Genomic DNA, 13,081 nt, shown 5'->3' with positions numbered 1-13,081 from the left:
GGACTCTGAACAAACGACATATTTGCAAGTTTTTGTTCGGTCCAAATCTTTGGCTGAACTGCCGTCTCTGTCCACCAACTTTCTAAATGGACTGATAAACCAAATTAATTTGACAGAGTACAAACATAAGAAGTAGATGAAGTGAAAAATAAAACCATACGGGCATTAGACTACGAGTCATTGCATGTTGGACCAAAAGATTATTAGACTAAGAGATGGTTGGACCAAACAATAATGAGACTAAATCAATAGTAGACAAACTGGCTTTAGCCATGAATGTGGGAGAAGATCTAAGAATAAGACATCTGCCAGTAGACCGAGGGAATACCTGGTGGGTATGTCATGAAGTTGAACGAACGACTGGTGACCCTTTTTTTAGGAACTCTATGAACACCAATGAAAATCTGGTGTGTATCATTTACCAGAAGAAAGGATCACCAGTCATTTGTAAATTCGCTCGTAACTTACGAACAGCTTTCTGACACACCCACCAGCTGCTTTAGACTCTCTTATGTCTCTGGCCCGTATTCTGAAGTCAGGTTTACTTAGACCACGGTCTAACTCTGTACTAAACTTATGGGGAGCCAAAAATTAAAAAATTATGTTTATATTTTATATTTCTTATGTTAACTATTATGTTTCCCTTGCTTTCACAGTGAAGAAAAATACTTCAGTCACCATTCCCAGACAATTATGGACAATTTGAGTGTCAAATATTGGATGTGCACTGTTAGGGATTTGTGCCCCAATTGGCTCTCCATATTTAAACCACAACTTTAAACCAGGGTTCAATTTACACCCGAGTTCAGAATACGGGCCACTGTATCTCAAAGAAGAGAGTGAAGAGCTACATGTACCTACCTTTGACTAACTGCTGAGCCAATGGATAATATATTACAATCATTGAAGTGTAGACTAGAGTTGACTGCCAATTTACCTATTAAAGAAAGTGTGATCATATAAATATATAAGATTAAACATCTCTTGAACAAATAAAATTTGGTGCATGAACTCATCACAGGTCTGGATCTAGGAAAGATTATTCAACCCACTTTAAGATTTGAGCAACGATGTAATATGGATAAAGGTTACACATCAGGAATGATTTTTCTTTACATACAAATGGCTTTTGAGTTCTGACCTGGGGCCGTGTTGCCTAAAAGTTACCATTGTGGTAACTTTGCCATCCTATGGTAACTTGCATGTAATCCTTGAATTTGATTGGCTGTTGATCAGCATTACCACAGTAGTTACCATTGGATGGCAAAGTCACCATAATAGTAACTTTTTTCGCAACGGGGCTCTGATCCATCATATTCTGACCAGGGTCCCATATTACAAAAAAAAAGTGTGATTGGTTCAATCAATTATAACTATGGAAAACCAGAGATCACTGCATTTTGAATGCATGACATCATTGTGTTGACATACTAAACTGATCCCCTTTGTTTCCAAAGGGACATTTCCTACATCAATAAATCATGACATTGATGGAATGCTAAATTTTAGTTTGATTTGCGTTAAATCAAACCTTAGTAAAATCATAGACCTCTACGGGTTATGAAAATTGAAATAAGAACTTTATGATAAAATGACATCACCATCAGACTTTCCAATCACAATTTCTTATACTGTACATACTTCCTCTTGGTCCAAGACTCTTCTCAGTAGTCCCACAGCATCAGTTTCTTGTAGTGCTATTAATAACTGTCTGAACAAACCAAGAATACAAGGGGATGCCTTGGCAAAACTCCACTCATGCTGCTTACTAATGGCATCTGTAACTGTTAGCAAAAACAAAATCAAGCGGAATAATTTATAATCAAAGCTTTGAACTTGGATGTGTGGAAATGAATCAGATAAATGTCGAAAACAGCCGTTATACCAGGGGGGTGTTTCACAAAGATTTAAGTATGACTTAAGTCGCACTTAAATGCCGACGCATACTTATCTTATTGATAGATTCGCAGTAGTGCGCGTCCTCATGGCACGATCTGACCAATGCGGTCAAGCCTTTCATACCGTACGCAACTCGGTATTTAAGTGCGACTCTAAGTCATACTTAAATCTTTGTGAAACGCCCCCCCAGATTCCTGTTGCGGTTCATATAGAAATCTGTAAAACGGCAGTTTCAACTTACCGTGAGAACACTGTAGGGAAAATGTGATTGCAGCATAAGTAATATATTCACATACTGAACAAGGAACAGGGCCCCGTCTTACAGAATTATGATTGTTCGATCAACCTCAACTATGTGGAAATCCATGAATGTCATAATTTTCTTTTACTTGAAATTTGAATAATGTCCTTTGCAAAAAAATAGAAGCACACTGAATTTTCAAGAAAATGATGAATGTATTAATATCCATTATATCTAGAAAATATTTGAACAAACATGCACTTTAGATATTGACATTGCTGGCTTTCCATACTTGTGCATGATCAGATCAATTGCAAATCTCTGTAAGACAGAACCTAGATCTTAGTGTTTACATCTTAATGCTGGCCTGTATTCTGAAGTCGGGTTTAACTTAGACTACGGACTAAATCTGCTAAAATTATTGGAGACCAAATCTAAAAAATTATCTTTATATTGTATCTTCTTATGTTTATTATTTTGATTCCTTTTGCTTTCATAATGAAGAAAAATACTTCAAAATACTTCAGTTATCAATTCCAGACAGTTATAAACAATTTAAGTGTCAAATGAGTTGAATAAATTGGATGTGTACTGTTAGGGATTTGAGCCCCAATTGGCTATCCATACTCAAACCACAACTTTAAACCAGGGTTTAATTTAAACCTGAGTTCAGAGTACTGGCCATCGACTTTTCTTTTTAGTTTATTTTGTGTGGATTTTCACATATTCACCATTTTCCTATTCTCAAGTTCAAGATTCATTAAAATGATTAATAGTTCAATGTAACAATAAGCATACTGATATCAATATTTTTTTCTCAAAAAGTATGAATATTCTTATCTATTTTCAACATGGAGTGGATCTCGATGTACTGATACTGAAAGTGCTGTGTGATAATGATGGAATATGCTATCACTATTGGGCGATTCCATGCTAGAAAAATCAATCATTTTCACAACATTTTTCAACCTGCTGTCCAAACGAACGAAGAACTTTAATTTAATGCTTTGTGGTAATATTAAAGAACTACTGGGTAGACATGCAAAAAACTGACAACTAACAAAAATATGTTGTCCATAGGTGAATTAGAGCTTGAAATGTTGCGTGTCGTACGGAACATTTCTGCGTCCCGTACGACACACAACATTTTCACCTATAATTTAGTCCATAATCAATATTTTTGTGTTGGTTACTAGTTTTTCACATGACAACCCACTATAACTTTATCATCGACAAAAAAGAATATTATATTGCTCAAGCATTCGGCTAGGAAACTAGAAACTATTGTCAAAATGTCCCGTACGACACGTATGGAATCGCCCTATTAAAAGTAGCATATGCCAGGGACCAAGTTTACTTATCAACAAAAATTTCCTTCTTGACAGAACAATACATAACCCAAATCAAGCTTACCATATTTACAAGATTCCCTCACTTTCATTTAACATCTACAACATTTTCTGTTAATGCATCTACATCTACATGGATAACTAAGCAATCTAGGTATATATATATATATAGTATCCTAATCTACTGTCAATTGATACATTTCGACACATACTACCTTCAAATTAACAGAGAACAACACGTACAGAGTTAGGATTTGAGACAAAATCACCTGAAAAGGCTGGATTGTGGCACAAAAGTTGGGTGATATGATGGAGAGAAAACTGTTGGCAGGATTCTTTCGAGATACGCCCCTGTATCCTTTTCATCGGTAGCAAGCAATCATGACTGTCGATCCCTGCATCCCTTTCATGGCCTGTTTCAATCAATTCTGAAGTGAAAATAAAAAAATACAAGTTAACACAATCACTGGTAGAGATATCATGCTCAAAGTAGAAATGGCACTAATTATAGCCTTTTTAAGCATAGAGCTGCTTCAAATAAATAATGCAATGATTTAAAATGCCAAAACTTTGTTATTCCTTGTCTGATTTGATGAAAATTTCAGTGTTTTGTTTGTCTGATTTTTCTTTATCTGTTCAACTCATATCATTTTCAGCCTGGAGTAACCCTATAAACTCATATAGATATATGTCCAGAGCTGCCAATGTGAATATGAATATTTCAATATTATAAAAGCTGAAATCCGTATTTTGGTGAGGAAATCACTATTTTCTAAGAAATACCATGGGGCAAAACATAAAACCGGAACTTTAGAATTCAGAATTTTGCGTGAAACCATCAGTATTCTTCTCATTTTTCATTGCTAAATATGGAAAATGTGTACTACATGTCAGCTCTGCATGTCCTATATTCATTAGAGTATGATTTAAAATAAATGAAATGTATGGAAGAAGTATTGATAAGAATTGCAAGTACAAGTACTCGCAACATGTTCATGCACCTTCATATTTAATAGGGGTTTATGTGCTGTAGTAGCAGGTCCAATGCAATGTATTTCCAGATTCAGGGCTCTGTATTGCAATCAATTGCTAACAGCCAATCAAATTCACTGTTGTATGTGTCTTTGGTTGACAGCACTGCCCAGGCACCAATCAGCAGAGTTCTACCATATTTGAGATCCATTGTATGTAAGCCTTTGTGTTATGGGGCCCACACCACAGCCGACCCCGTTGTGGGAGACAATCTTAACATACTTACTTGCAAGTACCGTGTCCAACATTCCTTTCACAGACTATACAAAACAAGAAAAACAAAATATACTATATCATAGGATCATGATCAAAATGACGATCAGGGTATGTGTCACAAAGAGTAAAAGGGAACGATCACCTTGAAGAAAAGTTTTTGTTGTAAAAATAACAGAAAAAATAATAAAAAATATTGGTAAAGGTTTGAGGAAAATCCATTAAAGATTAAGAAAGTTATTAGAAATTTAAGTTTAGGATTTGTGAGATCATAAACGAGCAGCTGCCCCATATGTTATGTACTATAAAATGCATAAATTTCATTTTTTTTTAATAGTTTGTGATGACTTATTTTTATTTTCTTTTTAGCAACTGATGTGAAATGATTTGTCTGTTGATATACTGAAGATACAGTAAAAACCATTTTCAATTTTCGGTGAAATTGACATTTCATTGATTTTTTACCATACGATATGTAACAATGCTGCTCGCATATGACCTCACAAATCAAATGATTAAAATTCTAATAACTTTTTTATATTCTTTATGGGATTTTCCTCCAACCTTTGCCAATGTTTTATTTTTCCTGGTACTTTACAATAAACTATGTGATCTCAGTAACACATATCTCCTAATCATGACTTGAACAACACAATGCAAATGAGAACTTGAAAGTGATTTCCTAGTCATATCAATTATTTGTGAAACAACTCCCCGGAATATTTTCAATGTACCAAAATGAATGACCACTCTAATACAAATGGTAGGCTAGCATTATTTTGTTTAACAATGAATAACAGAACTCATAGTGCATTTAAAAAGATTTTAAAAAATATATCTTTGCACTTGGAGAAGGTGAAAAGTTGAAATATATAGGAAAGCGTATGAAGTGCATATATCATAATAATATAAACGATTATCATTTTCCAAGGAGTTCCTTCTAAAAAATAAATGAGTATAAGATAAAACATGAATTATGGTCAGGAGAATGAAATTACCCCTTAGTCAAAGTGATTTGTAAATTGATTGTAAATAAATATTAACGAGGTATGAAATAGCTATACTAAGTCGATCATTTGACACCATAACAAACTATTGCAAAGGATATATGATGAAAACTCGGTCAGAGAATGAATATCAACACTAATACAAGAAAATGAATTAAAAGGTAAAAGATAGGCTTTGACTATGAATGAGACCAAAAAAAAAGTGAAATTCCAGCCCACTTTATAAAGATCTAACTTCATTCATAAAACTAAAATATATCTGTGTATATGGTGAATAACACATGTTCTTGACTAGACAGCATTTTCTAACAGGTTTTACTTCGCTGTTGGCGAATCCAGCAAAACATTTTTGTGAGTACCGGTATTTAAATTTGCATCTCACCGCAACTTGCGAAATTAGCGAAAATAGCCTACAGTTGTATTTATTACCTGAGTAGTAGAGTCCCCTGCCAATGAAGCATCTTTGCCTGGATATGCAATGAGGATCAAGTGTATGAGAGTGTCTATAAGAGATCACAAAGAGAAGAAAAAAAACTATGGGTTTAAAACTGCATACATGAACCAGGTGGATGTTTCATACAGCTGTTTGTAAGTTACGATCGACTTTATGAATGACGGGTGACCCTTTCTTGGGAACTAAATCAATGCCTAAGGTGGGAATCTGGTGTGTATCACTCACCAAAAAAAAAGATCGCTGGTCGTCCGTTAAGTCGCTCGTAACTTGAAATTGATTTGTAACATGGTTCTTCTTCAAGCCTCCGGCTTTGACCTTTGACCCCCAAGTCTAATTAGATCATCATCACTCCTATACACATAGTTGATTTTGGACCAAGTTTGAAACTGATTGGTCACACAGGTATCAAATTATTGCCAGAACGTTTACAGGCAGGACGAATGGACGAACCCACAGATTTGTCGAAACCATAGTGCCTCCAGGTGGGAGTTTCATGAAAGTTGTCAGCAATGACTAAATTGTCAGTGCTGACTATTTCAGTGAAATCTTTGGTTTTGATTGGCTAAGAAGCTTTGGCCTCTGACTGCTACTATGGTAACCGTCGGAGAAAGACATCTTGTCAGTGCTGACAACTTTCATGAAACGGTCCCCAGGAAACATCTACGCTCAGCGAGGCATTTAAAGAAGGAACCAAAATATATGATGTTTCATTATCAAACACTAGCAGAATGGCCTTGGTTTTCTAGCCTGCATATAAACCCAATTCAATACAGCCGCAATATTTACCATGTGACATTCAAATATCAAACATTCTCCCACAATATAGTGAAATTGCTATTTTATGACCAGGAAATTCTTGACTCTATTTTTCTTACTTTACTTTATTTATTTTGAAAAAATTGCCTATCACTGATCATCAATTACTTTCAACATTTTACATGTATTTTACTTAATTATTATTCAAATTTATTTACAATTTTCTACAAATATTATAACCATAACTATTATCCTTACCAATGAAGACTTGTCGTGACACCTCACGGGTGTTCCCTTCTCTTTGCCAAGTTCCTGTCATCAAATTGGCAAGGTCTACTGCCACATGATGCAGGATTGTTGGATGGTCAAGGTTAGCGGTCACAAAAAGGTCAAAGGTCATGATAGATTCCCTATCGAGATGCCACAATAGCCACGGTGGAAACCTGGTATTAGTGCTCTGAATCTGGAAAGTTGATATATGAAAGTAGTCAACATCCCTACCGAATAAAAAATCAGTGTGGTTAAATATAATAATAAAGTATTTTTTCAAACAGACAATGGATCAAGGTAAAATGCCATGTACCGCTAAACAACACCAATTACAAACGAAATATTTTCGAAAATATTTTCAATGAATTACAAACAGTTTCAATATTCATCAATTTACGATACTGTTATGTAGCATGTATATAACTTCCTGTTATTCTTTCAGTCATTCACCTTTTTCATGTTCACCAACCCCCCCCCCATGACATCTAGGAATATCAGACACCCTTATACCATGGACTATGAGAGACCAACCCCTCAGTGTGTCAGCTAACTTCATGGAACGAGGTTTCAAAGTACTATGACTATACTACCAACCCCAGTCATGAATTTAAAGTTTTTGCATAATTTTCTTTTTTTTGCAAAATCAAAATAAAATATCTGTATGTTTTTAGTGTTCTATACAAATGGCTCCTTCTCAAACATGGAATGGGCTAAAATTTTAATGATGTAACCTGTCTGTCTGTGGCTTGTTAATAATTATGATTCATAAAAGAAAGTCCTTACAGGGCTTGAGTAAAAAAAACATTACCGAGGGGCGCAAGATGCCAAATTCAAGTTCTAACAGCTGAAAATCTGCTAAATTTGAATTCTGATGTCTGAAGAGAGCATCCAATTATCATTTCACTGATGTAATATTGGAATGTTGGATGATGTTGGAGTATACTTGACATTCTAAGTTTCTGACCCTTTTCTGATACATTTTATATCGCATGTAAATGGAAATTGGAATGCAACTTTAGTCACACTTCAATCTTATTGGAACATTTACTCCGGTCTTAATATCTCAGAGGACATAGGGTTAGATTTTAGGATTGTAATAGAGTTTTGGTTCAGAATAATGTAAAGATAAGAATAAGGGGTAATTCAAATATGGAGGTTACGTTTTAAGTCTGGCTTAATGTCCAAATTTTCCATCGGAGCAAATGTCTTTGAACCTTTTGGAACACTCATCCCCCTCATGTTATTTGTGAATATTATTTCTCACCTGTGCGCTTAGTGCTTCAATGAACTGCCCTCTGTGAAAGTTATGTGCAGTATCCAATATTTTCATCAGACTTACTACAAGGTCAATCTTTCTCTGAAATGCATAGAAAAGATATTTCATTCATGCAAAACAAATCAAATAATATGGATTGAAATGGCAAAATAAACTTTAAAACATTATTCAACTGCTCCAAAAGACACAAACAACATCTATTCAAATATTAATAAAACAATATGACAGGGATTAAAATTCATACTTATGCATTTAACACTTTATGATAAAACATGACTGCAAGAAGACCTGACCAATTAGAATTAAGAAAATCCATTACAAACGTGGTTTTGTTTGTTAGTTTTTTTTATAGGATTCCTATTATTACAAGCTTATATTTTTCAAGACTCCAGACAAGTCATGCTATTATTCTTGTAAAATGATCGTCGATCTGTATTTTTTTCTAATTGATCGACTGGAAATTTGAAACTTTGTATCGGTTTCAAGGAATTTTAATATCACATATTTAAAAGCAACCATGTTATAACTTAAAACTAACCTTATAATCTGAGTTGAGATATGGCAAGACTGGTTCCTGATCTTGTAACTGTGTCTGGTTTATGATCGTGTTCTCAGTGAGTAGTGTGGCACATTTCTTGGAAGCTAGTCGAGAGATGGGAACACCAGTCAAGCTAGCTTGATGCTCCAGGCATGATGTAATTGAATCGACTGTATTACAAGAAGAGTCAATAGTAGTACCATATGATGTTAGATAATATTGACTGGCTTTGAGGGAGATATATCCCAAGGTAGTCTCATACTGCCTGCGTCTTGATGAGGCTATGCATTTTCTTCTTTGGAAAATGCATTAAGTTTATTTTTCAAGTAGCACATCTGTTTTCAGTTCCATCCCCCTAAAAACCTGAAAGGTCACAACCAGTGAATGTGATTAATACCTCTACCCTATCTCTAATATGCCTCTAATACATTAAAATTGTATTTTTCCCTGATTGTCTTTCGTCGTTTCAATGGCAGCACAGTACCTGACACAATGAAAATGGGTCTCGCACATATTTACTCCAAGAACAAAGTGTGTACTAGGTCTTGTGAGCACAGGGCAAAAAGTGAGAAAGTATAGTTTGGTCTCGAATATTTTTTCACCTGATTTTAATTGCCATAGTATGCCTTTCAACTATGGCAACACAGTACACAGCACATTTTTACAAATGTGTCTTGCACGTCTTCACTCCTAAAGCAAATGTTTACCAAGTCTTGTGAGCACTGGGCAAAAACTGAGGAAGTACTTACATGTAAATAATCTGCACATATGGAACCAACAAACTGACCTACTAAACGCTGATTCCTGTATATCACCTTAAGATTAATTTGTTGTCATTTTGTATCGAACAACTGCTGAAAATTGAGTAGCACATTCATATGAGAAGAAATCGAGCCTACTAATGAGACAAATTACTCGGCATATTCCGAGTATCATTACCTTCTAAAGTGAAATTCTTGATATCTGTGCACTCCACATTGTTGATCTGGTTCATAGAACTGATAGAGGAAGCTGATGAGATGGTGTCTAGGTGCTGGTTGTTACCACTGGAAACCCCATCTGATCTCTAGATAGGAAGTACATGAATACCAGGGTTACATCGGAACCAAATCTGCTGCGAATCCATCCGAATACAAGTATTCTGGAGGAATCAGTATTCCGTTCTCCCTCCCCAAATGCGAGAAAATTCGTAAGGGATTCGGGTTGTCTTGAAATGTTCAAAACCAGTCGAATACCCTCCAAAATACTCTCGAATGTGACCATGACAAATTTCATTCGGGCCACATTCAGGCCGTATTCGGATGGAAATCGGTTGCATTCTGGGAGGCATTTTGGTATTCTTAGAAGTCAATTCTTGGCAATTCTGCTCTGATTCGAGACCTATTCCGGACAGATTTGCCTCTGATTCAGGGAGCTCCCTGAATCAGAGACGAATAGGTTCCGAATCCCAAGAATCCATCCGAATCAGGCCATATTCGGGCAGAATTTATTCGAGAGAATTCGGTTTCGGTGTAACCATGGCTTTAGGCATGCATACGTGTCCTCCCATGGAAATAATCATTTTGAAGATTTAAAAGTTATGATCAGCAGTGATACAAAACATATCAAATATAGTCTAATATTCCATGAAGTAGTAACCATGCTGGACATCTCTAGTTACGTTATCTTATGACTTTTTTATCAAAACTTATGCAAATGATCACAAATCAACTGTCAAGAGTTAATGCAATGCTCCAATCATTTCTAGAGCCCCCGTCCAAAGAATCTGCACACTGACCGCACAGACAGTCACATATTAGTGGTTCTAAACACAATTGGCTCTTTGGATGATACCCATGCAAATTAATGATTACAGACATTTTGCATATTGTAGCCATTTCTGAACCGATTTCGCTCAAATCAATGTTTCTTGTGTTTGAAATGAATGATCTAAAATGCATGGTCTTGCTAGTATGATCCTGTTGTTGATTGCGGGCAAACAAGTTTTTGATTTCTAACTTGACAAACTCATCACTTGGTTTTTTTTTAATTTCCCCTTTCCCTATATGTGTACATATTGTATGTGAAAGGTTTGTTTTATACTTTTGTGGTTTACATTGTTTTCATGAATTGAATTGTCATTTTGATTTATGAATGGAAATAAATAAATTGAACTGAACCGAGCTAAATTTCATCACCAAAAACAAGCAGTTAAATAACCAAAAATCATAAACTTTCCCACTACAGTGCCAACTCAGCGACTACTAAACATTTATTTGAAATACAAATTCTAAGTTGATTTTGAGTAAAAAAAAAAAGAGCATTATAATTTGGTATACATGGACAAGTATGTTCCTTATCATTTGATTGAGTATGTCCCTCTGAAAAATTATCCTACTTGTACTAGACAGTCCATTCCGTACCGATTCACAAAGTATTCTAATTACATAATTTCAATACGGTACTTGACACTTTATCACTCCACATTTCTAATTAAACACATCGAGTGATAAAAAAATGTCAAGTGTTAAAGTTATGTAATCAAATTATAAGAACCAAGATAATTATGAAATTATGTTATATCATGTACTAGGGCAGTCATCGGATGTTTGGGGTTTTTTGACCGGTATGAAATATAGAAGCATATAGATCAATTTAAGGTAAGATAGGTATGAAGTAGTTGATATTCAGTCTGTGGTGAGTATATTTCTTTATTTGAGTAGTCCACCGGTCTGGAGGCAATTGCATCGGTGACCAGCAGCAATGGTTGGTCACCGGTGGACCACCCTCTTCGACTTGGCCCTAGTATTAGAGCAAAACAAGAAACATTATATAGACGAAAAACCGTATGCTCAGTACTGAAATACCTTTGTCTGGAGGCCCTGGACCTCTTGAAGAAGTTCCCCGAAATTGTGATGATCGTCAAGCAGATTTCGAATGGACTCTTTTAATTCTTTCCTTCCCGACTTCCTGCTTTCTCTTGGTTTATCTTGCCATGCCTCTGCAATTCAAAACAAAACAATTGAACAATAAAGTAGATCTTAGTATTTTTGTCATACTTTCCTTCAAATCAAAGCACTGAAATGCATCTATTAGACGGGTCAATATATGGTTTGACCCGGAACAAATTGCAACAACAGGTTTTTCAACTGTTTCTGGCAGTATTTGACCTCAGGAATAACATACTAAAAATCTACCAAAATCCGCATCCGGGAAAGTGGTTATTTTCAAGATGGCGTCCAAGATGGCCGCCATTCACTGAAAATGGATACAACTCACTCATTATCCACCCTAGAATCCTATTTTGGTTCATATTCCATGGTCCAGTGGGTAAAATAATCTGTTGATACAAGTTAGAGTGAATATAAGCACTCCGGTGTACCAGGAAAATCCAAGATGGGGCCCAAAATGGCTGCCGTAGGCTAAAAATCCACAATTCATCAATTACTTACTTAAGTGACTTTAATTTGTTTTTTATTCAATGGTCTTAATTATGAAGTAGTACATTGGGACAAGGATAGTCAGTGGTCTGGTGTGTCCAAAAAATCCAAGATGGCTTCCAAAAATTGAGTTTAAAATCCTGAAGAAAAAAAATCTGGTTTTACAAATATCTGAAACTCGCACAGGATGTTTAAGGATACATGGTTGCTCTTATGTCCACATTTCATGAACTAGATCCATAAAATTTCAGTTATGATGACAGTTCCTCAAATACCCCCAACATGGCCAAAGTTTGTTGACCCTAAGTGACCTTTGACCTTGGTCATGTGACCTGAAACTCGCACATGATACTGAGGGATACATGGTTGCTCTTATGTCCAAGTTTCATGAACTAGATCCATAAACTTTTAAAGTTAAGATGACAATTCCTCACATAACCCCAACATGGCCAAAGTTCATTGACCTTTGACCTTGATCATGTGACCTAAAACTCAGGCATGATCTTTAGTGATACACTATACCCTTATGTACAAGTTTTATGAAGTAGGTCTATATAGTCGTCATGAATATTCATTAGGTGGGCTGATGTCACATCCTCACTTGTTCTTTTGTATTTTATTATATGA

General features: G+C 35.5%; 1 protein-coding gene across 2 annotated transcripts in view; it reads right to left on the bottom strand.

Moving 5' to 3' along the window:
* The window catches only part of LOC129254165 (Fanconi anemia group A protein homolog), a 51,642-nt gene that overhangs the window by 29,207 nt on the left and 9,354 nt on the right, over window positions 1–13,081 (bottom strand). For both annotated transcript variants that reach the window (XM_064094954.1, XM_064094953.1), the window contains 10 exons: window positions 11,882–12,015; window positions 9,975–10,101; window positions 9,036–9,205; window positions 8,486–8,578; window positions 7,210–7,414; window positions 6,171–6,244; window positions 4,748–4,781; window positions 3,759–3,917; window positions 1,642–1,784; window positions 862–937 (listed from right to left, as the gene is read on the bottom strand). In XM_064094954.1, coding sequence (XP_063951024.1) covers window positions 862–937; window positions 1,642–1,784; window positions 3,759–3,917; window positions 4,748–4,781; window positions 6,171–6,244; window positions 7,210–7,414; window positions 8,486–8,578; window positions 9,036–9,205; window positions 9,975–10,101; window positions 11,882–12,015 — 1,215 coding nt within the window. The remainder of the gene's footprint in view (window positions 1–861; window positions 938–1,641; window positions 1,785–3,758; window positions 3,918–4,747; window positions 4,782–6,170; window positions 6,245–7,209; window positions 7,415–8,485; window positions 8,579–9,035; window positions 9,206–9,974; window positions 10,102–11,881; window positions 12,016–13,081) is intronic.

Source organism: Lytechinus pictus, chromosome 2 (genome assembly GCF_037042905.1).
Source record: "Lytechinus pictus isolate F3 Inbred chromosome 2, Lp3.0, whole genome shotgun sequence".
Classification (NCBI taxonomy): Eukaryota; Metazoa; Echinodermata; class Echinoidea; order Temnopleuroida; family Toxopneustidae; genus Lytechinus; species Lytechinus pictus.
This window is presented reverse-complemented; position numbering and strand designations above follow the sequence as displayed.